At 50.4% G+C, this 27,642-nt stretch overlaps 1 protein-coding gene across 4 annotated transcripts in view; it reads right to left on the reverse strand.

Annotated features, from left to right (window-relative positions):
• Bcl11b (BCL11 transcription factor B) overlaps positions 1-27,642 on the reverse strand; it is a 91,815-nt gene that overhangs the window by 59,168 nt on the left and 5,005 nt on the right. For 2 of the 4 annotated variants that reach the window (XM_006971698.4, XM_006971700.4), the window contains exon 2: positions 18,124-18,486. In XM_006971698.4, the coding sequence (XP_006971760.1) occupies positions 18,124-18,486 (363 nt within the window). Of the gene's footprint in view, positions 1-18,123; positions 18,490-27,642 lie in introns of all 4 variants that reach the window. The other 2 variants (XM_006971697.4, XM_006971699.4) reach the window with 1 other exon arrangement.

A 27,642-nucleotide genomic window follows, 5' to 3' on the forward strand; every position in this document is an offset into this window, starting at 1 on the left:
CAACTGCCATGAAACCTAGAAGGCCAGGCCAGGCCTCCATGACAAAGCCAGAAAGCAAGTCAGTGAGAGGATGGCTGGGCTCACGGCCCCACAGCAAATGACCAACGGCCATGAAGAGGGTTAGGGCTCCCCAACTCCCCCCATCTCTCTTCTAGATCCTTAGTCCAACTCACATGTCCCTCTTGTCTCAGCAGCGTGTGATGGCCATCACGCCATAGGTCTCCAGTCCCTGGCTGACAGAGATGTGGGGTGTGTATGTTCTTGGCAACATATAAAATGGGGTCTCACCAGGAAATGGGGTCTCACAGCTGTGTTCACAGAGTTCCCATGGGAGACATAAACACAAAATTCAAACCCACCCCTGCCCTGTCTTTGGGCTGCTTTCTCAGGGGTCGGTGACCTTGCAGGTGGCTGGAGGTGACTGAAGGTTGGATGCAGATGAAAGGGCCTACCTCACTTCCCCATCAACCACCTGCTTATGACTGCATTGAGAGAAGGCTGCTGTGGGTACCCACGGCAGGGAAGAAAATGGCTGGCCATGGCCTGAAGGAACACAGGCAATTGCTCATGACTGAGCCTGAAACCACTGTCCCTGCCTTTTCCTGAAATGACCACCCAGGGACACCACTCCCAACCCCATGTGCACAGCTGGACATCTTTCCTACACCCAGCATGAAAAGCTCAGTTACCCTAGGAGAAAACAGCACATCTTTTGGATCCTGAGCCAGGCTGCCTCCCTCCAAGCTCCTCCCTCATCTGGCATCCCTGCAACTGCCAAAAAGCATCACTGTTTTCACTCCCTGACAGGCATTCCAGGGAAGGGTTAAGGGAGGCAGAGAGAGGGTCGCACCCTCCAACAGCCCACCAAAACCTGCTTTCACGCTGCCTGCCAGCCTTGGGAAAGAGATCATCCTCTCAGGCAGCTGCATCTAGCAATCAGAAGCAGGTATACAGCGGCACCACTTCCCAAGGTCCAGAAGCACTATTTTCAATGCTGCCAGTCCCAACTTCCTTCAGACATGGAGCTGCTGAAATCCTCTGAAACAGGCAGATCCTCTTTCCCCATCCAGAGCCAAAGACAGGTGAGGCTACACCACTTGTTCCAGAATCTTCCGACAGCTTCCCCAAAGGCTCTAGAGGCAGAGGGGAGGATAGTATGGGTGCCACTAAGGTATGAAGATGACCCTGAAGCATCCACTGGATCTACCCAGGGTCAAGGGGAAGAGCTGGCCAGTTGTTTGGGCCCCACCATTCCAGCCCCCAGATGGGTACCTTTGAAGTATGCAGTTCTCAGAACTGCTGGAATGCAAGTCAACCACAATCAGCTGCTGACAAAGCCTGAGCCTGGTGGCTTTAGCAACAGCAAACCGGGTCCTCAACTGTGATCTTGGCAGGCAGAGTCCACCAAACTAAGGTCCAGGATTTTGGGAATGACATGGCCTAGGGGCATGACATGGCAGAGGAGCAGGCCATGTGTTTGACTAGTTAGAAAAATGTATGTGGGTGTATCTATGACACAGAGAGGGGCTAAAGATGCAAGCATGCACTACAAGCACACACACACACACACACACACACACACACACGTCAGGAACATGGACAGGCTAAGCCGTCTGTCTGTCTACCTGGAGTCTACAAAGCTGGAGCTCAAAGAGTCTCTAAATTTTACCCACAGAAATAGCCAATGCCTAGCAGAGGAAATCACTGTTTCCCAGCTGAGGCCTTTTAGTCCAAAGCTACGGAGCTGCGTCAACCCTTATCAGATTCTGACCTCCAGTACAAGTCAGTCAATACTTCAGAAATTTTGTCTTGGTTTGCCTCCAGAACAAACGGATTACCACATGTGTCCACGGAATCACAGTCCATGGAGACACCGCTTACAAATGGAAGTCAACAGCTGAGTACATTGTTTGCATTCCAAGAAAGAAAAATTTGAGACCTAGGGGTCAGGACGCTTCAGTCCTTTCGCAGATAAAACTTAGGGCCAGACTCCAACGACAAGCTCAGTCATGCATCCCTCATGTATGTCCCCATGTTTCCTTTCATTTACAGCTCGGGGGTGAGGGGGATCCACAGTGAAAACAAGTCACGTTACAAGAGGGAAATAACCCAGGAAATGAACTGTCAGATGTGGGGCCTCCCGGGAGTTTTAAACTAAGGACTCCTTTATCCTCTCCGACAGCATCCATGGGGCCTGACACCGATAACCTGAAAACACTGACCTTGACCCTTGTCCAAAATCTGATCCTGAAAAAAAAAAAAAAAAAACGAATTTGAAAACTGCTGAGTTCAGGTAATCGTTACAGTGAGAAAGTGCCAGGAGCTCCAACCCAGGATTTTGTGTGAGCCCTCGTGGGGAAAACTCAAGAGAATAAAGAGAAGGGAGAGAGAAGTCTGAACTGCGAGAATCCTGGAGAGGAGGGGAAGAAAACAGCGCAAGCCGATGAAAAGAAAAGGCAGCACCAACCCGGGTGAGCGCGGTGACTCCAGCTCAGGGCAGGGAGCACAGAGAAGGCGCCCGCCCGCCCGCCCGCCCGCCCGCCCGCACCCCCGCCCGCCCGCACGTGGCAAGTCCGCACAGCTGTCCTTCTGCAGAGCGGACCATAAAACTCCACCAGGACAGCAGCGAACTCGCGGCCTCCGGGTCAGCTGGGTCTCTTGTTTCAGGTGGAACAGAAGTAAACTTGGTTAAAGGAAGGTTCAAGAAAAGTCAAATATAAAGAGAGGATCCCTGCTAGCCTTAAACGCAGGGTTTGTTTTTACTGCGTGTGTTAGTTATAAGCAATTGATCGCCCCTATTATAACTTACACACACACACACACACACACACACACACACACACAGCTCTTCTCTAGATTTAGTTGGTGATTATTTCCCCCCTTTTATCTCTTTGTACCTTTTTCGAATGGACATAGAACTCCAGGGTTGAATGCTTTGCCTCACGTAAGGACAGGATCTTTCTGTCTCTTTATGTTCCTAAGCTAAGTCTGAAATGTCACCGACTAAAGGGCTGAACGGGCCTGTGATTACTTTCAAGCAAGTCGTCTCTTTACCTCAGTTTTCTGTATGTAGATGGCATTTAATATACACATTGTGAGCCTGCTTTTCAGCCTAGTAGCATTTGGTGGCAACAGAAAGAAAAGAAAAAGAAAAAGAAAAAGAGCCACCCATTTCCTTTTGAGGGAGACCATGGGGGGTCGACCAAGCACTAACGGTGATGGTCACCTTCTTACTCCCACCCCCGTGAAATCCATTTTCATCTCCCACAACACCAGAGGTGATGTGGGGTGTGTGCACAACAAAATGCGTCAAAATGAACACTTGGTGGGATTAATTGAATAACGATGGTTATCTCACGTTAACACTGGCAACACCGATGCTTACGAGTCACTCTAGCTAGCAGGCTCACGGCGGCAGCCGAACCGGAGCTTTACATTCAACTGAGGCTTATACCGCTATTTAATGTAATTAAAAATGCTGGCAGCGCAGTCCTCAATGGAAATATCATCTCTGCTATGGAGTATTCCCATTAGAAATTGTGGGAAATCATAGCACGCCTACTTTGATTTTATTGTAATTTTTTTTCCCTTGGCCATCTTTGTAACAGGGCTGACATGCTGGACCACGGACAGAATTCCTGAAGGAATCCTTCAGAGAACACAGGTCTCGCCTCCCTCCAGGAGCAACGTGTGTATCTACCATTCACTTGTTTTTGAAATCGTTTCTCTAAATTTTTTTTTTTTTAATCCGAAAGCCTGCACTTAGCTGTAATTACCCAAGAAGTCCTCTGCCTGGCAGAGGGGACCCAACATGAAAGTGACTTTTTCAGATGCCCCCAAAACATGGTGAGTGGAAGGCTGAGGTGGGAAGGCCTGCGTGGCTCATACTGTACGGAAACAATGACCTTGTCAGTAGGGTCCCCACACGTTCCCACCCCACAGCCCGGGCGAGATTCCTGACTGGTACCTCGGAGAAAGAATGTAGCAAGTACTAGTCAGGAGGCCTCCGGAACTAAACAGACCCAAAATCTGAACAGAAGGAAAGAGAAAAAAAATCATTGCACCATATCTCCAAATCTGAGAAAATGAAGTCTTGGGACTGCAACGAAGGAACCTTGACTCAGTTCTCAGGGCCCAGAACAGCCTCTGCACCTCCTACGGCTGCCGGCTGCCCCGGGAGAAGCCACCACCAACAAAAAATCCAGACCTTTCTTCTCTAACCCTGCTTGCTATAAGCCCTGAGCAAAGGTAGCCAGGAAGCTTTTCCCCCCTCTCCTTCTCCACGTGCATTTTTAATACCCCTTATTCCACACCCTAATTTCTTTGAAGGGGGGGGTGGAATCAGTGTCACTAAAAAAACGTCACTCTGTTTTGCAAAATCCAGCAGCTTCCTTGGCAGCAGAAAAGGCTGGCTGGCATTATCCCCTCATTTGACAAAACTACTATTTCTGGGCATGTACTCAAAAACAGGTAGGGAGCAAATGCTGAGAAATAAGGAAGTGGAAACAGCCAACAGCTTTTTCACTACCAAGAACGCCAAGCGTAAACATGATTTATTTAGCTGTGTGTAACACGCCTGTCCTCCACTCAGCTCCAAGCCCACTTGGGTTTAAGGGAAGGGTGGGTAGGAGGAACAGGAAGGGGAAAGCTGCAAAGACAAGAGGAAGAGAGGAGGTCATAGCTCCCCGGGGAGGCTCCTGAGCGGTTCCGGTTGGAGTTTGAGGAGAACAAGAATATTCTCCCCCAAAATATATGCACGTGTCAAAAGAAGGCAGCCCTAATCTGCGGGTTAATTAAGTAACTGCCACTAACAAAAGATGCGAGAGCCTGCCCGCACAAACAGAATATGCACAAGCTTTCTAGGCTCTCTGCTGCTCCTAGGTTTTCCACGCACCGTTTGGGCTCGATGGAGTCGGGAGATTTTGAGATTCCAGGTTCAGCCTTCAGCCGAGAGAGAGCGGGGGGGGGGGGGGGGGGGGGGACCTCGATACCTCCCTTGCCCATCCTTCCATGCCCACATGGAGCTCACTCGGGTCTGTATTCAATTACAGAGTACCGCACACCTGGCTGAGAGCCTACACTATGATACAGCCCCCGTCTATCTGCAGCCCCCACCCCTCTTCAGCTCAGATGCTGGAACAAGGGCCCTGCCAAGGTCCCCAGAGGGAAGAGGAGAGTGCACACAGGCACCCTGCCCCAAACCTAAGCCCAAGCTGGTACATACTCCAAATACACAGCAAGATCAGTAAGCCCGGAAGCCTTTGAGTCCAGCAAGAGGTTATTATCAAAACTCGAATTCAGGTCTCCCAGCATTTGCAGAGAGAAAAGAAACCAAACTTCTTTGAATACAAAATTACAACAACAACAAAAAGGTAAAATGTTGCCCCCCCCCCCCTTGCAGGCCACTGGAGGTCTGAATCTCCCTAGTGAAGGTACCATTTCATAGCCGCCAGCTGTGTACTAGATGGGTACAGATGCCAATTTCTGTGAGCTTTGAGAGGAGGTAGAGGAAGGGCAAGGAGAATTTCCTCACCGGGCTGGCCAGAGTTCCTTCTGCACCTGCACTGAGCAAGACTATGCACTTAAAGGCAGCCTGCTGTACCCACTCCAGTCTACATCCCATTCCCCAACACCCACCCTCCTCACCCACCCTCAACTTGCTCCCCACCCTTCCATGGCCAGAAGCTAGTATCAGGACAGGAAAGGACCTTTTCTGGGGCGTTCAGGTCAAGGGCAACAGTAACATCACTAGGCATGAAGATCATGAATCACATGATGTTCCCCAACAAGGAGGAGCTGGAGGTAGGGGGGTGCTGCAGAGAAGGGCCTCTAATGTGAATGGAGATGGGTGAGGGGCGTTTCCTAGTGGGATGCAGTAAGCCTCTCCCGAAAACCCCCAAAGGCTTCCTCATTGCATTAAAAACAACACCCTATATATACAAGCAGCTGTTGGATTCCGTTCCTTGCAAATTAGCCGCCCCGCCCCCAGGGCCCAAACAATAACAGTCTCGCGGGTACGGTGTCTACGAAACCAGCCATAGCTTTGCTCCAACGCTGGCTTATGCTCCTGCATAGATGGGAACTGGTAAGCAAAAAGAGATACATCCCCATTCTACAGATACAGGCACGGGCTGAGGGGCTCTAGCTGGCCCTGGGCACTTGGAGGACAGGACAGGCTGTGTGCCAAAGGCTCTATCTAATCTTCTTCCCCCCAGCGCCTAAGCCCTGAGGTGGTACCTGACTCTCGAACCGCAACAAATATTTATCAAACGCCTAAGCGGGGTGCAGGTGCCGCCGCCGAAGGAAGAGATGCTGCAGGGAATTAATTCTACAAGAACGTGGAGATTTCTCCAAGCAGCGGAAGTGAAAGTGCTGGGCAGTGGTGCAGTAGCAGGCATCTTCCACGCACCCCCCACACCCCCCTTCAGCTACCAACCCCAATGGTTGAGCTGCCACAGGATCCAGCTGACAGAGGGCTCCATTTCCACGCACACCTCCCACACACACTGCTCCTGAACAAAGCCAAGCAAAGCCACCTGTGCCCTGAGGACACAGCCCAGGGCTCAGAGCCACACAGCCAGGCAGCCCTCTGTCACTCTGGCACCCTTTCCCCCAAAGGATGGCGGGATGGGGTGGAGGGGGTTGAGTGTCAGGCCCTGGAGGAAAGACCTTCCACTACATGGCCCTAACTAAGCCTTAGCTCAAATCTAGAGAGGAAACAAAAATAATGCATAATTTTTAAAATCACTTTCAAGTCGTCAAAGTAAGAAAAAACGCAAATGAAAAACCAGCCTTCTTCTTATGTGGCTATTAAGCCAGACAACCCCAGGACATTTGTCCCAAAAGCAAACCATGAACAGTGACCCATCCTCTCACACACCTAGCCTCCAAACACACTAAAATGTTCATCTCTTTTGACTGCAGAGTTGGGATACACACACACACACACACACAGAGAGAGAGAGAGAGAGAGAGAGAGAGAGAGAGAGAGAGAGAGAGAGAGAGAGGGGAAGAGAGAGGAAGAGAGACGGGGGGAATATTTCATCTTCATTGTTTAAAGGAACTCAGGTACATAAATATTAATCAAACACAGAGCCTGCCTTTTCGTTCCAGTCCATTCTGAGGACAGGGTTGTGATCTTTACCCGTATTTACAGATATCCAAAGGCAGTTTCTATCTTGTTGGAACTGACATAAATGGACGCCTGAGAAACCCAAGAGCAAGTCTGGGCAGAGAGAAACCCTTCCTGTCCAGGACGGGCAGGTTTCCATTCCTGGGGACAACCTGCTGCTCCCCAAGCTTTTCAACAAATGAATTGACAAGTACCTTCAGACGCCACCAGAAAAGCTCCAAGTTCAAATCAGCAAAACCTGTGGGTTTTTTGTTTTGTTTTTTTCCTTTTTCTTTTGAAGACCAACTCTTTCTCAAAATGCCAGGAAGGCGCTGTTGACGCAGGGCCCAGAGAGGTCAGAAGACACGGCCCACCCTGTCAGGCCCAAACCGTAAGTGCACATGGACACACATTTTAAAACCACCTTGCCTGCCCTTCTAAAGCGTTTATTCTATCTAGCTCACACCTTTTTCTAAATAATGGAGAACGGAGAGCTGGGCCCAATCCTAGGCTAGATGTCCCAGCTAAAGCAAATGCCTCCTCTTCCTCAGGCAAGCAACGCTCTTTTTTTTATTTCAGGAGTACCAGCTCCAGAAGAATATTTGGCCCGTTTTCTTATGACTTTATTGGTTGAGCCCGGCATGGTGGGGCACACCTTTGATCCCAGCACAAGAGAGGCAGAAGCGGGGAGGATCTCTGTGAGTTCAAGGCCAGCCTGGTCTACCGAACAAGTTTCAAGACAGCCAGAGCTGTTATTAAAAGAAACCTGTCTCAAAAACAAACAAAAAAAAGTGGAGGGGGGGAGCTTATTGGTTGATTCTGAGATCCACCACTGTTTGTAAGTGCCTCTCGGAGAGCTAACAATGAGGCCAATTTTTAAGACACAGTATGAGTACTGGAATTCTAGCAAGGTGACAATTTGCATACAAATTCTCTCTGGGGGTATGGTTAAAGAAGCGGTGGATGTTGGGGAGGGGGTTTACTCCACTCCTAATCCCATGCTTTCTGCCCCCACACAATTGGGAAAAACTTTTGTGCCCGAGTGTTTCAAAGTCACAAGCCCAAGATTCCCCTCTAAACCAGCAGGTCCCAGCTCTCTCGAACTTTGGGGGAGGCCTGGCTGCCCTGCAGAGACTCAAGTATGCAGGAAGAGTCTTAGACCCCTACCTTCCGGTCTCACCTGGATCCTTAGGCCAAGGTGAGCTTAAGATCCCTTCTGAGCTATATCAGCAAAGGATGGGGGTCCTTGGGTGGCCCCAGGACCCTGAGCAAAAGTCACACAGGCTGGGATGTCTGCCCCTCGCCGTGGCCTCACTGGCAGCTTCCAGGGGGTTCTGAAATGCAGTTCCCCAGGCCAGGGGTCGCTCGACTTGGCGCATGCACTCTGGGCAGAGAGGGGGCGAGCGGCGGAGGAGGGGCGTCCCCGGCACAAAGGGCCCCAAAGCCAGCCGCCTCCCCGCCCTTGACCTTGGGTCCCCGCCTCCATCCCTCTCCTGCAGCCCAGGAAAGAAGCTGGCTCCGGGCCAGGAGCGTGCTTACTGGACTGCGGCTGGGCTGGGGGGCCTCCGAGGTGAGGGGGTGGGGGTGGGGTCGGGGGAAAGGAGCACATAAAAGAATGGAATCTGGGGCTTCGGCCCGCTCCGCAGAATTCCGCACTGCAACTCCTTCCTGCAGGAGCCAGTTCTGGCGGCTGCGACTCGGTGCACAGTCCCCAAAACCCAGAGAAAAAGTTGCATGAGTGGTTGCTCGAAGGACAAATCCACCCCATGAGTGGCCTTTCGGCTGGTCCAGCCCGCCCCCACCCCTTCCTCCAACCCCGGCCGTAGCGGGCGGAGAAGAAAGGAGCACGCCTGCCCCGCGAGGCCAGACGCCGGCAGGGTCAGCTGCGCCTCCGCCCGCTCTACGCCCCGCGCGGGCAGCTGGTCCATTAAGCCCCCGAATTATGCATGGGCCTGGCTCCCCTCGGCCTCCCGCCCTGGGCGCAATCAACGTACATGGCGGGGAGGGCGGGCAGGAGTGGCCAGAGGAGGACCGGGCGCACCCCAAGGCCCGGGAGCGGTGCGGCGGAGGCCCCCAGCAGACCCGGGCGGGCCTAGGGAGGATTACCCGCAGCCAGAGAGGCTCCAGTGCAGTCACCGAGTTGTGGGTATCCATACCGCACCGTGCACCCGGCCCAAAACACTGTGCGGCCGGCACTGGGGAGAAACCATTGTGTTCTCTCTCCTGCTGGGTGGACTGGTGTCAATGGACCCAAACTTCGGAGTGACCTCCAAGCAGGCAGGGTCTGAGGTGCACATCACGTGGACCAGGCCGGAGGAGTGCAGTCCCAGCCCCCTCTCTCGGGAGCCTAGGAGATGGCCAGAGGCTGGGTGGGGGAGGGGCTGCTGTCCTCTAGAGGCGGGAAAGGAGACGAGTCTTTCAAGTAGCACGGTCCGTCCGGGTGCATGGGAAATTGCATTAGTGGTGCCTTGTGCCCAGAGCCTGAGAGGAGGGTCAGTGTCAGAATCGTGAAGATTCTGATGTCCACCCGCCCCCCTCCCAGGTCCCCACCACAGGCCTCAAACACCCTGAAACCTTCGAGTCCACCATCACAAACACGGGCCACTTTCCAGACCCCTGCACTGCAATATACAGACCCCGACCCGAAGCGCAGACCTCCTTTGTGACTCCGAGAGACTCTGTTTACGAAAACGACTCTTTCCCATTTTCCCCCAAAGCAAAGGCCAAGTCGGGGGAAATGGCATGCCTTTGTTTCCCCTTCCAGCGAATAAAGTCGCCTGGTTTTCAGGGAGAGTTTTACAAGCCAATGATGCCGAGAAGACCGCACTGTTTAGGTCTCTTAATTGGTTAGCTTTGAACTAAGGTGGGGGTGGGGGGCAGGCCCAGCTCAGGCTCCAAGAAAGAACTTAGTTCTGGTCTAGGACCCCACAACGGTTTTCCAGCCATTTGCTGGAAATGGGAAAGGGTCAGGGGAGGAGCGTCCTATTTGTCTTTAAGGGAGAAGAACCAGACCCTTGCTGTCACCCTAAACAGGACAGACCCTGCCCTCCATCCTCAAGGGCCCATCCCTAACTCCCACCCTCTCCAGAAATCTGGTGTGTCTTGGAAAAGCTGAAAGGAGGCCACTCAGACAGTTCAAGGGTAACCAGGTTTTACTCTTGCTGAACGCTAATTGGGATTCATTTGTGCCTTCATTGGGGGCATAAGCCAGGCCTCTGGGGCTGCAGCCATTTTACAGGGTTCTGCATTTAGGGGCTGAATCCTACACCCACGGTTGGCCTGCCCCTTTAAGGCTGTGTCCACCCTGACAACCTGAAAGTCTTGGAAACTGCCCTCTGGCTCCAGCCCATGGGCGACAGCTATGATCACACATCTTTAGGTGTGGCTGTTTGGGCCTGGAGGTTTGCCCTGCCTTGGGAGGCACATCCCAAACACTTGCCTGGAGTCTACACCAGAAGTGAGTCCTTCACCCTCTGAGCCAGGTCCGGGGAGCCACAAACAAATGCCACCCCAGACCTGTGGACTACCAGGAGGTCAGCCTTTCCCTCTCAGCAACCTCATCCCCTGCACCCACCCACCCCCAATCAATGTTGTTGTTGTTGTTGTTGTTGTTGTTGTTTTTATTTTCAACAGCCAGTTCTTCAGGAACACTTGCTTCCCAAGCCCCATATGTAAGAGTCAAGTCTGGGTGGCTGGGTAGGAGGGGCTTAGAAGGGAAGCTGAGGAGTTCCCCTAAATACCTCTTCTCACATTTTAGCTTAGAAGACAGGGAACCAGAGAGGGAAGGGGGCCAGGTTCAAGGTCACACAGCAAGAACATAGCTTCCAGGTCTCAGATCCCTGCCTGATTCTGCCTGGACCCAGGAAGCCGCCTGCTGGTTACCATCCTACAGTTAGGACAGCACAGCCCATAGTGGGGGCATAACCACAGCCGTGCACAGAACAGGTGCGGGCACCGTCCTCCCGGCCCCACTTCCTCCCAGAATGGCCCCCAGTAGACAGCAGCACCCAGTGCCCAGCTAGGAGCAGAAAGTCACAGCAAAAGCCCACTGGGTCCCACAGGAGGGGAGGACCCAGGGAAGACTGCTTCCGGGGCACAGGGCAAGAGCCAGGTTCCAGTGAACCACCCACAAGCGTAGGCACTCCCCTGCCTATGACTCAGTTGTCTCTCTTACAAAATGAAAGCAGCAGCTGATTTACAGCGTGCAGAGGGTGGAGATAGCAGATGGAACCAAGAATCAAATATGACCACATCTCTGCTTGTTTCCCTTCCGTAAAGTGGGGTTTAAGTTAACACCTACCGAATACGGCTGTAAGATGATTAAACGGAGGGTCCGTCTTTACAAGGCCCTTGGAAATAGTGGCACATAGCACGCACTAAACTGCAATAAGCGTGGATTAAATTAAAATCCAACAATGAGAACCGCAACCTCCAGTGAAAAGATAACCCCAGGGGAACAGGAGTGAAGGCCAGGCTGTCTTCTTTGCATAGACATGGACACACATCTCCCTAGCTTTGCATGAGACTAACAACACCATCAACAAACCCTATCCTACACACACACACACACACACACACACACACACTAAAAAACTCAAGTCAACTGCTAACCACTGTCAAACAAAAAAACAATAACAGACTGAATGTGGCTAAATTCTCCCTCCGAGCCAAGTTTCTTTCTTCCCTCTCCTCCTTCCTCAAGCTGCTGCTGCAAGAATGGACCAATATGCCATCTAGCAAATAGAGACACACACCTAATGGGTAGTGCAGGGAAGGGGGGTACCCTTCTAGCACAACCAATTTTTTTTTTAATCCAGTAAAATCTTGGACTACAGCTCAGAACTGGGGTGGTGACTGTCATTGGTACCGCTCTGGTCTGTACATCTCGGGAGCCTCTGCTTCCTGCCAGGTAGAAACTCACCCCAGTTGTGGGTGAAGTGGGACCCTCTGGGAGAGATAACTGGCCCCAAGCCTCGGGGCTGGGCAGTGATGCTAACTTCAGACAAGCCACCAAGTCTGTGGTGACATTGCCAGCTCTTCCATGTCACCTCTGAGGCCAGCCTTCCTCTGGGTGGCCCTGTAACAACAGCTCCTGGTCTAAGGGCTGAGTGTACAGTCACACAACATCAAGTAAAATTTACAATAAACCGTCCGTCCTGGAAAGAAACAGACCATCCAGCACTGGCTGAGACTCCCAGAAGTGAACAGCTAGTACTTGTTCAAACCCACAATTCCACAAAATAAAACAAATGATTTGTATTTGTGGGTTACAAACAACTGCAACAACGAATATAAAATAAAACAAGTAAGTCTCAGTGGAAAAGAAAAAAATCTAACCCAGGCCCACGGACATTCACATCTTATAGCTTTCTCAGCTGCCACCTGCGCCTTTCCAAAGCCTTCACACACAAGGGTCAAGTTTTGGGGGCCTGAGGATTCCTGGCTGCATCCGGATTCGAGCATGGGTTTCAAAAATCATGCCAGATGGGGTACAGAGGTGTTTGCCTGCTACCCCCGGATCTGCCAAGCAACTGACAGAATTCCTCTCCCTAAAAGCCTGTGCAAGCTGGCCAGGCCAACCAAGTCTGGCTCCCCTTTGCTATGTGACCATGGGCAAGTTCCTTAACTTCTCCAAGAACCTTCCAAACCCGAATTCAATATAGGATTAGAAATATTTATTTGGAGGTTTAAAATTTAAGTGGGACATCCCAAGAAACCCACCCAGTACGGGAGGAGAAGGGCCCAGTGAAACCTCTATCTGGACCTCCCGGCAGACCATCCTGAGCCCTGATGTCCAAGACTGCCAGCCAGTGTTCACCCAGGGCTGTGGTTCCTCAGACAGAACACGGGCCTGTTCCTCACTGCAGACGGAACTAATAATTAGTTGTCGTGATTCAATAATAAAAAGAGATAATCCATACCACAATATGCATGGATTTAACTAATCTTAATTTTGAGGGAAAATAGCAACTCCAAATAGATGAAATGCAAGTGTTTTGAGGTACCCTGCAAGCGGGGTTATCTCCAGCTCCCAGCACAAGCCTCTTATTTACTTTCTCCTCTCACATCCAGGCTAATGTTGCGGTTTTTCACATTGAATTGTCTACATAGCCTGCAGCGAATATTCTCAGAGCAGCATGGAAATCGTGGGGCTCTCCAGGACCCCTTTCCTCCAGCCGTGGGTTTCTGAAGCCATAAACCAAACCCCCGTCTGTACAAGGGCTCTCCAGGCTCATCCTGCGCCCAGCTCAGGTTTCCAAAGAAGACACATGTAGCAAGCACAGACACCATTGTGATAACCAGCTGTCACCTCCAAGCTAGGGACCTGCCACCTCCCATCACTACTATCCTATATCCTGTATTTCAGAAAACTGACATTTGGGGTTTGGGGGTGTTAGGGCTCAAACCTGGGGCAAATGGCTGAGATGTCTATTAATTCTCCCAGCAACCCTCAGTCCCTACCTGTTACAGGGTCCTCTGCATATCCCGCCCTCCACCCTAAACTATTCCTGCCCAGGGACTGGGCTGGGCTTCCCCTTCCCCAGTTTCTCTGGCCTCTGTATACTCAGCCATTTGGGCTACACCAGTCTCTTGGCCCAAGCGCCCGGCTCAGTCAGCGGGGTCTCTCTTGCTCTCCTTCTTCCTCTCTAAACATGCCCCAGCCCGGTCTGGCCATGTTCACTCTGGACTTCCACAGATGTCACTGTCTCTGTCTGTGTTCTCCCTTGTACCTAAAATAAAAAATCTCTACCCCTTAGGAAGAGTCATGTCCTCCTTTTCTTTCTTTCTTTCTTTTTTTTTTCATTCAGGGGAAAAAAGAAAAAAGAAAGGCCGACAGCAGATTCCTCTCCATCGGGTCCCCTTTTGAGTGTGGACAGGGTGATAACGTGAAGAGCCAAATTTCCTTTGGAGGCCATCTGAGGAGAACGGAGAGGACCAGATCCAAGATTAAGACCAGACCGAGAAAGCAGGTTCCCCATTGCTGCTAAGCCGGGTCCACTCTTTCCTCCGCTGGGCTGTCTACTTCTGACTTGATCTCCGCTCTGTGGTACATCCTAGGCCGCATTTCATTGAGTCTCCTTCTTGACACTAAAAAGTGGGTGCAGGAAGAAACTGAGGCTGGAAAAGCAGAGTGATTCACCCTCAGCCCAGCTGGAGTAAAGGTGTTTGGGTTCAGTCCGGGGGACATCAAGGTCCCCATGCCCTTCCCAGGCGAGGCGCTGCGACAGATATCACAACGTGAAGTTAGTGCGATAAAAGAGAGAGGAGGGGTGGACATCTCACCCCGCCATTGTTTCTGGTGTGTGAGTCTCAGAACCCTGTGGAAGCTTCCACAGCTCTCTCACTGAGCCTTTCCTAAAACACCCAAAAGTGTGTGTGGCTAGGGAGCAGAGTGCCATGATGGAAAATCCTCAGGCATGGGGGGGGGGGCACATATGTGCATTGCACATGTGTGTGATACTTGTGACCTCCCACACACACAGGCTTGAGTCATCATTAGCTGCATGTGCAGATAAGGAAACTGAGTCTGCGAAGGGCTGGGAGCAGGGTGGCCTTGCATTCTGTCTTTCCTACACAGCTTCAGACCCCAAACAACTGAACCCCTTCCTCTCCACCCCTCCCTAGACAACCCCTCAGCAAATCCTGTGTCTCCTCATCCCCCACCCAGGTCAGCCTGGATGCAAGCACCTAGTGCCTGTGCAGAGAGTCAGTCCCTGCTAGAGGCATCAGAGGAAGGCATCACTAGCCGCACCCAGGACCTCCATGGGTGGATATTACCATAGATACCCCTGCACTCTTGACTCTGACCTCCAGCCAAAGGCTTTACTTCTATCCAATCACCACTGTCCCTGAGCGGGCCTTGATACCAGCAGCCAGGGACTTCCTCAGCCACAGGAGGTGAGCATCGAGGAGGACCCAGATCAACAAGCCAACATCAAGGACAGGGCTGCTATTTCCTCACACATTCCCTTTGAGGGACACTTTCTCAAGAGGAAGAGCATAGGTGTTCAGTTATGAATGAATGAATGAATGAATGAGCTTTCCAAATTCCTCTCTGTACCTTCCTAATCCTCTATCATTTAAAACAACAACAAGATCACAAACCACTTAGAGCTATCTCCAGAATGACATTGCCAAAGGAAGGTTTGGGACAGAATCCATGCACACCTTGGTTGGATGACTGGTCAAATCCCAACTCAGTTCTCACCCTGGGGACACAGTTAAGGACAGGAAGAATCTCAACACCTCCATCCATCTCTGGGGCCCTGTTCCTAGAAGTTTCTGGTAAAGAACCAAGAGAAGGCTGCAGGCTGTAGGCTCCAGAACCTGTCACTCTCACAACCACCCCACCATGGACTCAGCCACCCTGACCAGCCAGAAGCAGAGTCCCAAGAATCAACAGCCACCTGCTCACCAGCTACTGGCAGGGACCAGCAAGGCCAATGCAGACAGCACAGGACATGGAGCGGCTGGGAAGAGCCCCTGAAGCCACAGCCAGGAGGCAGGAGCAGGAGGCCACTGAGGCCAGTGTGCCAGGGGCCTGGACAGCAGCTGTAAGGATTTCCGGGAGCCTGGGTAGGGAAGAGTCCGTGATTCCTGGCTCCCCTCTTAAAATATAAAGACTCAATTATCTTTGAGCAGCTTGCTTTACACATGAATTGACACATTTATTTTACAATAAATAACTGAAAGTTATCTGTGTTTCCTTTACTGTTAATCTACACAGAGAAATAATAAACAGGCCTTGTCTACCAGGCTGCAAGGACTGCAGAGTCCTCAGAATTCAATTAAGCTAAAATAATTAATGCTCTCACCATATTAAATTACTTTATACATTTGAGCCACTGATGTTTTATTCTTTAATCTTTCCTTTCTATTAAATGGAGAAAAAAAAAGAAAGAAAAGAAAAAAAGTTGGTACCCAAGTAGGGAGGGGCCAGGAGACCCTGGGGTGGAAAGGAAGGGTGGGGTGGGTGGGTCATAGGAACGAAATGGCCAGTTGTGGCTGACACAGCATGCAGAGTGCTTTACGCCTTTGATGAGAATAACATTTTAAATACTTTCAACAAACATATCTCTAAGGGCTTAGTCTACATATCTCTTCCAGAATGAAGAAATCCATTCCCCACCTTCCTCCTCTTGCCCTGCCACTGAACAGAAAGAAGGGCTGAGGATATCTCCCGTCACACATAAAATAAAAATACTGTGGGTCATTAACAGTATGGGGGGTAGGGAGCAGGGTGTGGAAGGGGGAGCTGGAGGATAAGGACGAAGCGGCTGGGAGATTAACCGCCTTTTGAAAAATCACATTTAGTTGCTTTCTTAAGCAAACTTCCCCACGGTGATCCACAGGCTCTCATTGGAAAAGACTTTTCAACACAAAATGAGGATTTGGAGGCTGGGCTCAGCAGATGAAGGTAAATAGGGACCAGCCACCCCTCAAGGCTACACCAGGTACCCCCCGCCCAACATACTTTTGAAATCTATCCCAAGTGATTTGTCTGACAACACAGACAAGGGCCCAGACACCCTTCATGTCTTAATGGTGGGGTGTCAAGCTGGCCATGTTTGTATGCCTGGTTATGTTGGCATTGTTTTCATACCTGATTCCCACTAGGGGTACCCACCAGAAAGCAAAGTCAAGGTCAAACTCATCCACAGGTCCCCCCCACTGCCCAGCCTGTGTTTTCAGACGTTTGCAGACTGTCTAGTTACTCCCAGTGTACAGACAGATAAACTGAGGCCCAAAGGTATGCAACTGCCATGTGGTGGAGGTGGGCCTGCGGTGACAATGACCGCCTCTGATGGGAGGTCCTGGCCTATGCTTAGTGTCACCTCCTGAGAACATGAAGTGCCCCGGTGTCCTTAGGGGCATGACCCAAACACCGCGGGGACTGTGTTTACATTTCCCCATCTGGCTACCTACTGGCATGATGCAAAGCCAGAGGAAAACCCTGAGAGAGCGCTCTGCTGCCAATGCGCTGGTGGAGTCCATTCTTTCTCCATTCTTATAGCAGGCCTGCTAGGGTTATTCACGCCCTACCAACAAAAGAGGAAATTGAGGTTCAAACTCATGAAGCAGCTAGCCCGAATTCAGAAAGCAGGACTCGAACCCTCATCCACACAAACTCTAAAGCCTGTCTTGCAGTCTCTTGGGGGGAACAAAGTAGAGCAAGGCTCCCACATTCCCTAGAAGCGACAGCTTTGGCTTGCACACTACCCAGAGGCTCCCTGGGAGACTGTAGCATGCCACAGTATGGCCAGGAAGGAAAGATGTACAGCAAAGTCACCCCTGAAGGACACAGGTGGTACTTGGGGCAGAGGCTCCACACTTGTCCTTCAGGTCGGCAGAACAGCTTCTCTAGGTAGAACCAAACTGCATGCCACAAAACAATGTCTATTCTCCCCTTAGGGCATCAGAGCTCAGACAGGTTCCCACAACCTGAGGGTCAGGCAGAACGGGAAGCGGGCTCATGGATCAGATGGCCTACCCCCTCTTTTCACAGCTGGGGAAACTGAGTCCCCAGAGAGGGGGGAAGACAAATGCCACACGTAAGTGCCTAGCAGGTACCTGCCACATTCAGAATCTTCTGAGTACTTCTAACCATCGACACAAGGGAGCTCTCCTGAGCTCCATCTTAGAGATGAGGAAAACACTGTATCCAGGTTGGGAATAACAGAGTCCAAACCAAGCCTGGCTCCAAAGCCAGGGACTGAGCCAAGATCACCAACCAAGAGAGGGCCAAGCCAACCTCCAATTTTCCATCTTGCATTCCAGGTCACTTCTGGATTAGGCACAAGATAGAGTTCCCTCACCAAAAGCAAGGTACCCAACATGCAGCCGTCAGGCCTCCCTTGGCTGTCTTCCCCGGAGGGTCACAGCCCCAGATAATGACCCAGAGACCATCTTGAAAGGCCCTGGACCTCCCCAACGATCAATGCTCCAAGGTCAGGGGGCGGGACCAGCAGGGGAGGTAGTTTCAGCAGCCACCAGGTGAGCAAATGTCATACCTGCAATGTTCTCCTGCTTGGGACAGATGCCTTTCGTGGGTGACAGTAGGTGGTCATCTTCATCAGGGGTGACCTGGATCCCGATCTCCACTGGCTCAGACACTCTCCTGAGCTCAGAGCGAGAGGAGGGTGGAGGACTGCCCTTGTCCAGGACCTTGTCGTAGCAGGCGCCCAGGCCCCCACACTGTTTCTTCTTGTGCTCTATAAAAACCAGGATGTCCCCCAGCGGGAAGTTCATCTGACACTGGCCACAGGTGAGTAGGTCAGGGTCGGGGCCACCCACCATCAGCCCCAGGCTGCTAGGCTCCTCTATCTCCAGACCCTCATCTTCCTCGAGGATGGCAGCCTCCACATGGTCAGCCTCTGCTGGAGACAGAAAGGAGACAGGGGAGGGGCAGAGAAGACAGAGATGGGCTTAGGTGATCACAGGCACCGGCTCCCTCCACCCCTCCCCGCTAAGAAGCAGGCCCCTTTACTGCCAGTTTCTGTGGCTCCCCCAAAACCTCCCAGAACTGGAGTTCACCCTCCCATCCCATCATAGCCCTGGGGTCATCACAGCAGCCCTGACTCTTGGCTCCCTTAGAGCACACCTTGCCAATTTCTCCCACCACGCCAGTGTGCACAAGCACACCACACACACCCCAGCTGCCGGCAGCATCGGCTGGAGGCGAGGCTCTCACACTTCAGGGCATCTGAACATCACTCAGAGGGCTTCTCACTCCAGATCAATGACTCGAAAAGCCAAACATCGGCATTCTGTAAGCTGTCCCGGTTTATTCCAGGGGGGGTGACAAGGCTGAGACGCAAGGCCGTAGCGCCGCAGCCGCGCCCCCAACCCCTCGCTCCGTCTGGAGCCGGGTCCTCTCCCCACCAGCTCTCATTCATGTTCTTAGCCTCCCCATTCATGAGCTTCCTACTCGCATTCTTCTACCTGAGTCCTGGCCAGGCACCAAACTGGAAAACAGAAACCCAGAAACCCAGACAGGCATTGGAAAGCCAGTCCTGCCCAGAGGGGGGGAGGAAAAAAAAAAAAAAGCACAAGTACTCAGGGCGAAGTGTCAGATTCCAGAACACAGAAAAACTGAAGAGAGAGTCGGCTTCCCCTACACACCGTGCTCCTGCTCAGACCTCCACACCCTCAGAAAATCCTCAGTGCTCATCAGCTCACCCCATCCTTTTTTTAAAGGTCGGTTTTCTTTTCATTCCAAGAAAGAAAGAAAAAAAGAAAAAAAAAAGTCTCTTCAGACTCCAAAATCATTTCTGGGCAGATCTCAAACCACACTTTCAATGGGGTGGATGTTTTTACATTTCTTTTAGCAGTCAGGACACTTCCTTTTGTTGTTTTCGTTATTATTTTGGAAGGGGCACGGGACCTAAACATTCTGAAGCTAATAAACGCTTCAAGAATCAGCCACTCCCTCAAGGGATCCTTGGAAAGCTCAGCAGCGAAGTGGCATAATAAATCAAAGGCAGTGGACGAGGAGGTTCCGTGTTCCCCTCGGGGTCTGGGCAACGCTGGCTGGAATTCTTCCGTGACAGCTGGGCAGAAGGCACAAGTGACCAGGTCTTCATAGGATCTGGGAACCGCCACGGGTCTGACACCAAGGAGGAAGGTTAAATTTTAAGCTATACAGCAATTAGGAAAGGGCAATGATTGGCACAGAGGAGCCGGAGGGGTGAAAAGGAGGAAGACACATTCCGTGGCAGTGAGGTTATTAATGGGCCAGAGCCAGAGTGGAAAACTGAAGGGAAAGAGTCTGTGGCATCTCCAATACTACATGTAAGTCGCTGTTCCATGTTTTCTGAGTATACGCTTGCTCGGGGCCTGTGTGAGTCCGTGTGCAAAACTGAAGGCAGCATCAGAGGCTGGTGACATAGAATGTGTCCCTGGAGCCACACAGGGAGAGGAGCAGGTACCGTCAATGGAAATCACACCTTGAGTCTCTGCCCATGGTCACTGGGAGGCACGTAGGGCCCTCTGTAAATTAAATGTAGATAAGCACCCGAAAACCGAAAACGTGGCAGTTCAGAAACACCCCGCAGATGTGTAAATCCTAAATCTGTTGTCTGCAGATTGTTAACAATAACAAACAAACAGAAAAAAAAAAAAAAAAAGACAGGTAAAGGGACAATCCTCACCACACCGCGCAGTAACCATTAATTATACTTGAAAAAGAAATCGGAGTTTACTTTAAAGGGAGCTTGAAGACAATGCGACGTAATTAATTTACCGATTTATCTTATGAAAAGCTGCCGTGCCGTGGTTAAAATGTAATCACAACCTTCAAGCTAAAGTTTCGAGGGAGAGACTGGATTCCTGTAAATCGTTTGTCGGGACGTAAAAGGTAATTATTCGGTGCCTCTTTTCCCTTTAATAATCTAACATTGAGCAATACTGTTTATATTGAAAAGCTTGTACCTTTAATTACCAATTACATATACATAATTTCAGAGCCAAAAGAGAGGGCTGTGCAAACAGTCCTTTAGAAATATAAGGATGTATTGTGCCCCATTTGCAGAAAGGGAACACTAATAAATGGGAGGAGAGTGTCAAAATATTATTTGGCCCCAAAAAAAAGGGGGGCACAAAGGAAATGAGATGAAAAGCAAAAGAAAAAAAGGAGGCAAAATAAAATTGAGAATTCAGACTCAGCAGGTGAGGTGCTATGCCTGGGGTGGTTTTTCAATGCCCACCTTGAGCTGGCCCCACAACAGACCTGGTCCTTACAGCCTTCGATAAAAACAATAAACCCACATCCTCAACCCAATGTCACTCCCCACAGCAAAGGGCTCCATTTCACCTTTTAATTGAGTCTACCATCGATAAAATAATAATAATAACAGCATTATTATTATTATTATCATCATCATTATTATTATTAACATTTTCAGCCATGCCCACCCACCTGGAAAATTCTCTAAAGTTTGAGTTATGTCCTCTCTGCTAGGAGAGGTTTCAGGCCACAAAATTTCAAAATGATTCTCTAACTCCAAAGAAACGCAGACTAATATAAAAATTAGTAAATATCATATATGCCTGTTCATAGTATCCCTCTCCCTCCACACCTTCCTTGACCAAGACTCCAAACGAGCATCTTTTTTTTTTTTTCAGTATCTGGTTGTGTCTGTCCATCTGTCTGTCTTCTCAGTTTTCTCAGGCAGCAAGCCCTGTGAGAAGGTCTCCAACACTGCTTCCTAAGCTGTAGTTCTGAGTTCTGTGTCTCCTCCTTATAGGCAGTCAACCTGGAGAGCCCTACAGGACAGGCTCAACTCAGAACTTAGGAACTGGCTTTAAGACGCAGGGGTTGGGGGGGGGGGGCGCGGCAACCCACTGCCACTACTAAAGGAGCTGGGAGGAGAAGGAACCAGGAAAAAAAAAATAAAAGCTACCTCCCCTCCCACTTCCAACGCTGAAAGTAAAACTCCTGACGGTGACAGCATGCTCACCCTGTCAATGCCAAGGAGCGGGGTTCCCCCTCCCCACCCCCAGGCTGTGTGAACTGAACTCTGAACTCTGGTCTGTTGCTAGTGATTCTCTGTTGAGAAAGATGGCAAGATTGCCCCCCAGCACTCAGGCACCAGAGTCCCACTGAACCCCAACTTCAGTGGGTGGACCAGGCAGCTGACTGAGCCTGAGAGCTCAGGCAGAAGCTCTCAGAGACACCCCCAAAGGCTGTGTGGTTTCATTTCCGTTGGCAAGCGGATATGGGCTGGGCATGTAGCGTGTGTGTGTGTGTGTGTGAGTGTGTGTGTGTGTGTGTGTGTGTGTGTGTGTGTGTGTGTGTGCCCCTTCTAAGAACTGTATCAATAACGGAAGCAAGAAAAGGGGAAAGAGCCTCTTGGCCAAGTCCTGAGAAGAGGGAGGCTGGCCCTCTGGGAACCCTCCTCGGCAGCCCTGTACTGAAAACGTACGTCTGGCCCAGACACTGGCGTATCCCAGATCTGCACGGCCTGGGAGGACCCAGCCTATGCTTCCATAGGCAGAGTCCCGCTTGCCACACAGAGAAGATGAAAAGCAGCCATTCCAACTCCAGACTCAACAAACCAGCCCCTCCCTCAGCCTCATCCCACAAACTCAGGCCTTAACAAGCAAGGCACAGGTAAAGCGTTCCTCTGAAAAGATATGTGCTTCCCTGAAAAGCTCCAAGTGTCAGGCAGCCTGCAAAATATTACTGCTCTCCATACACCATGAGCTGAGCCGAGTAAGAACAGCAGTTGCTAAAATGTTTGACTCATTAGAGAGGGAAAATGAATGGACGGATGCAGCCAGCAACTTGCTTGAATGTAAGATACCACAGGGTTGGAGAGAGTTCTGAAATATTAAATCTAAAGCACGTGAACAAATATATATACACACACACACAGAGAGAGAGGGGGAGAGAGAGAGAGAGAGAGAGAGAGAGAGAGAGAGAGAGAGAGTTAGATTTTCTTTTACAACAAAACCACATTTTATTTACAAGGCTGGGCCTTCTCCCAGCTGGTAAACGCATTTAGAGGCAATGAAATCAGGCTTCACAAATAATAATGAGCATCATTGTTAAGTGGAAGGGGAAACCCTTGATCCTAAGGCAAACTTCCCATGTCTCAGCTCCACTGGGAAGGAATTTGGGACAGAAGACAGAAATAGAGAGGAGCTGTTCACACTAGCCCAGCCAAGAAGCCACCAAACCTCCAGCGGGGCTCGGAAGGCCTTACCTGGCCTGAGAGTCCCCTAAGTGCACACAGAGCCTAGGGCCCTGCCCATCCTGGCCCATCAACAACCGCCCTCCACCCGCCCCCTCAGAGAATTCCAGCCAAGAGATCAGCTACCTGCTGTCCCTAGGCCATGGGGTGTGTACACTACTACTACTACTACTATACACACACACACACACACACACACACACACACACACACACACACTGCTGCAGACACAATACATAGGCTCCTGTTCCCCTCTGTTCGACTCCAAATCTCTCTCCTTAATGGCTAAGCCACAGTAAGTACCGTGTCGACAAGGTAGGTGGAGACAGTAAAGAAGGATGGGGGAGAGGGGGCAGGCTGTTAAAACAGTATGCCGCCAACGTCACAGCCGCCATCACAATGCATATGTATGTTTACAAGAAATGTTCGGCATCCACCGAGCTCTGCCTCCTCTAACTGGAGACTTTATGCCTGCTTCCCAGGAAGCCAGAGCCAGCTAGCCTGTGCTTATCAACAGCCGGCAAAGGGCTCTTCTCATAGTCTTCCGGTGGACACTCGGGAGAGGCCGAGACACCAAGAGACACCGCCACAGTAACACCACCTACACTCGCACCCCACAGAGCACAACACTTTCTGAGCTCCCATCAATTTTTAATTTATTGGATCAGAGGGAAAATAACAACCAGAAGGGAGGGGAGGAGGGGGCCGGGTGGGAGGAAAGCAGGAATCAATTCTTGGGGGAGAAAATGATCTATGACTGGATGACGCAAGGCGCGACCAGAGGCTTTATGAAGTTCTCCAACTGAGGGAATAATGAAGTGCCCAGTGAGGAAGAGACGGAGGCGAAGAGTGGAGCGTGCATGGGGTGGGATGCCTATGCTGGGTCACGAAGGGCTAGGTCCCCGACAGGGATCTGGCAGGTCCCAACTACCAGGGTCCAAAGCAGGAATCCCACACTCTATTCCACTCCCTCTGCCCTGACCACTCTCCCTGGGTGGGTTTAGAAGTCCAGCAGGTCCCAGGTGTCATTTCCCCACATCTCCCCTAAGACTCTCTAAGAGGCTCCGTCCCCAGAAGGACAGGGCCGGAACACACAGCAGCTTTATGCCAGCCCTAGCACGCAACTCAAATTGAAATTTGAAATTTTCACCTTTTCTTTTCTTTCTCCTTTTCTTTTTCTTCTTCTTCTCCTTTTTTTTTCTTTTTTCTTTTTCTTTTTTTTTTTTGTTGTTGTTGCTGGTTTTTGTTTTGTTTTGTTTTGTTTTTTGAGACAGGGTTTCACAGAGTAGCCCTGGCTGTCCTGGAACTAGCTCTGGAGACCAGGCTGGCCTCGAGCTCAGAGATCCACCTGCCTCTGCCTCCCGTGTTAGGATTAAACGCATGCGCCACCGTGCCTGACCTGAAATTTTCACCATTCCTGACGAGTGGGATAAAGACAGAGAAATCCGTCGGCACAGAACAGGAGAGTGGAGTGGGATTTTCCTCCCGGGAAACTGACCAGGATTAGGGGTGATATGACCACCGAGGGACGTGATGGAGCTTAGTCAGTATCCCAGGAAGGTAGGGAGTTTCTGACCCATGAAGACGTCTTGGCTGCAGGAGGACCCTCACTTATACAGCCTTGGTTGACAGGCTCTAGGGAGGGAAATCACATGGTGAGGGCAGGGGACCCCCATCTCCACAGACTGTCCTCTAATAGCCTGGCCTGGGGGAAAGGTGAGTGGATTAAGATCAACCTCTAAACATCTCCTAAAGAGCTTCACAGGCTTAGTCCTAGCCCCTTGCTCCTGCTGCACACGGCTCTCCAGAACCCCAAAAACAGAGTTCAGGAGGCTGGACCCCTCAAAACTAAGAACAGACTAAGGAAGGAATAAGGAAATTTATACTCAGACATTCTCATACCCAAAAGTTAAAGTGAAAAGCTAAGACCATGACAAATGCGCATGAATCGACATATGCTTTAATAAATAAAAGAGCTGCCTTTTAAAAAAGAGGAAGAAAAAAATCTATCCACGACAGAACACCTTCTAAACATATTTGTCCAAGAAACTGCAAGGGCCTTCAATCTTCAGAGTCACTATGGGGCCAGCAATGATCTGATCTAAGAGTATTCTCTGCGGCCAAATGAGGGCATTTCTTTTGTTTAATGTTTGGGTTTTCAAAGACATGGTGGAGGTGGGGGAGGATGTCCATGGGTACAACGCACATCAGGCTGTCTCTAGGGAGATCCAGATCCTCAGAGGCTACAAGAAGCCCACAAGGACAGCAGTTTCTTCCCGTGTCTCCTCTCCAAGGTAGAAATTTAAACATGGCTCCGACCCCATCGTCTTTGGTTTATAGCAGCAATGCCTCCCTCTGAGGCACTTGTTAATCGCAGTCACATTGGCACTCAGCTTTCTTGAGTCTCTCGGCATGCTCTTCTAGAAGGCCCCTTAGAGTGGTTCACAAATGCATTTGTATTTTAGCAGTTCCGTGGAACAAGGTCGTAAAAAGTTATAGCAAAACAGAGGATTTTTTTTTACTCTCTTTTTACTTTGAAGTTACTTAATTTTGTGTGGTCTGGCATTTCATTGCAGTAAATAGCTTGAGCCGGCTAATTCCACACCCAAGCAAATTATCAGCTGCCACAGAGAAAGAGAGGGGAAAAAAAAAAGAATGAAATTCTGGAATTTCAGCAGCTACACAAAAGACTTGCATATGTCAAAACGGCAGCAAGAGTCCCCAGAACACGGCACTGCTCACCATCTAGTGTCGTTCCATCAGTAAACAAGAGATCGCTGCGCCTACCGCTCACCAGCTCCTCAGGAGCACACAAGATGTATGTGCCCCTCACATCCTGCCCCCAGCAATTTTTAGGCACATCCTGGGAAAGCTACGCACTCAAGGGAGGCAGTCCACAAACCAGAGACACGGGGAACAGAATATGCAGATCTCACAGGCCAGTATTTAGCTCCCGAGTACGGGAAAGCAGATTTATGAGGTCGGAGCGCAGAGCACTCAAAACCCCCCAGGCAGGATCTTATGAGTCAACTGAGTGCCGAGATAGGACAAAGCCACCATTGGAACAGCTGTATGACACAGGACCACATCCCCAGCATTCCTACCGACTAAGCAGAAAACAAGTGTGTTACAGCTAATGAAATCTTCATGGATGCTCAGCCGGCATCAGTACCTTGACCATTCGGTGCAGGGTACAGCCCCCCAAAAGAGTTTCTGTTCACCTAGCCTCCCCAGATGTGACATCAGCATTAACCTGGCGACAAAATCCTTGGAGAGTTTTAGCTAAAGAGAAGGCCCAAGCAGGCAGCCAGAGAGCCCTGCCTTCATGAAAGAGAGATTTTCACAGGAAAACATCCAGCCGCCATTTGTACACACACACACACACACACACACACACACACACACACACACCATATATATGTATTTTATCCCCCACAAATTGAATGTCTGTGTTGGTGTGTAGTCACAGCTCGGGAAGACCCCCAAATTCCAAGGCAAATGATTGGGAGTTCCTATGAACTGAATTTGAAAAAAAAAAAAAAAAAATTAAAAAAAAAAAAAAAAAACACAGTTCTCTGCGGGCCAAAAGCCACTGCCCAGACCCAAGGTTGAGAGGTACCACATTCCTCATCTCAGAGTTATCCTCTGTACTTGCCTCCATGGTGTGCTTACAAATGGCCAGATTCAAACACTAAATGAAGTAGAGAAATCATCAGATAAATGGCTGGCCCTCTTCCTCCAGCTGATGACAGCGACGGCTTTTGTCTGACCTAATTTATTTCTCTTTCAGGTTAGAATAAAAGCACTTTCCTGTGTCAGAGCAAGCTCTTCAGCTCGCCCACTGAACTCATGCCCAGGACTCCAGCTCACTGTGCTGTCTGCAGATTCCTTGAACTCTAAAGCGAAGACATTATAGGTCCAGAAACCCCACAAGCAACACTGTGCATATATTCCCCAGCACCGAATCACACATTTGGGGGGTGATGTAGCCTCATGGCATGCCATCCACGAAGGGCACTGTCTGGTGTGAAAGGTAAGGCTGCTGCTGACCCTGGCAAGCTCACACTCCTCGAAAACAAAACTGTCCACATTATTTGAGTTATGTTATGTCTTGAGGGAAAGAGCTTGCTCCCCTTCGTTCCGCGGGCTCACTATGGAATAGACGGCATTGAGAGTGCTATCAAATCACAGCTGAAAGGATTTCCATCCATCAAGCTGTCTTGGGTCCAGGACTCCCTTAAGCAGCAATTCACAGTGACCACCACCACCCCCTCCCCAGGTAACATACACCAAAATGGACCACCTCTAAAATGATGCTCACTGTTCCCAGACTCTCTAAATGGATTCTGAATACCTTACCAACAAAACAAAATGTTCAGAATGTCAAGACCATGGACAGATCAGGGGACATACGCTCATCCAGGAATAACAATTTTAATTGCTTAAAAAGAAAAGGAAATTGAAGGGAAAGAAAATACCTCCCCACCTGCCAGGTAAGGGCTTACAAATCGATGGCCATAGCTTGAAAATAGATTTTTCAAACTTATATTCTCATTTTGTCCTGCCCGAATCTCTGCTGGAAAATCAATATTACAACTTCACGCTTAAGACATTTTGCAGCGACACAAACTGTAGAAGCTGCTGCCGTGGCGATGCTGCTGCTGCGGCTGCTGCTGATGGACGCGGGTTCCCAGGCAGAGCGGCAGAGGCACCGCAGCCATGACACGGGCACCGAGCGCCCCCTAGCTGACGAGAAGCGCTAGGCGAGGCTTGGAGCATCAGGCTTGCCATGAACCAAAAGCCAATTCCCCGAAAGTTTACTTTGGAAAGTACTTT

Source organism: Peromyscus maniculatus, chromosome 14 (assembly GCF_049852395.1).
Source record: "Peromyscus maniculatus bairdii isolate BWxNUB_F1_BW_parent chromosome 14, HU_Pman_BW_mat_3.1, whole genome shotgun sequence".
NCBI classification, from domain to species: domain Eukaryota; kingdom Metazoa; phylum Chordata; class Mammalia; order Rodentia; family Cricetidae; genus Peromyscus; species Peromyscus maniculatus.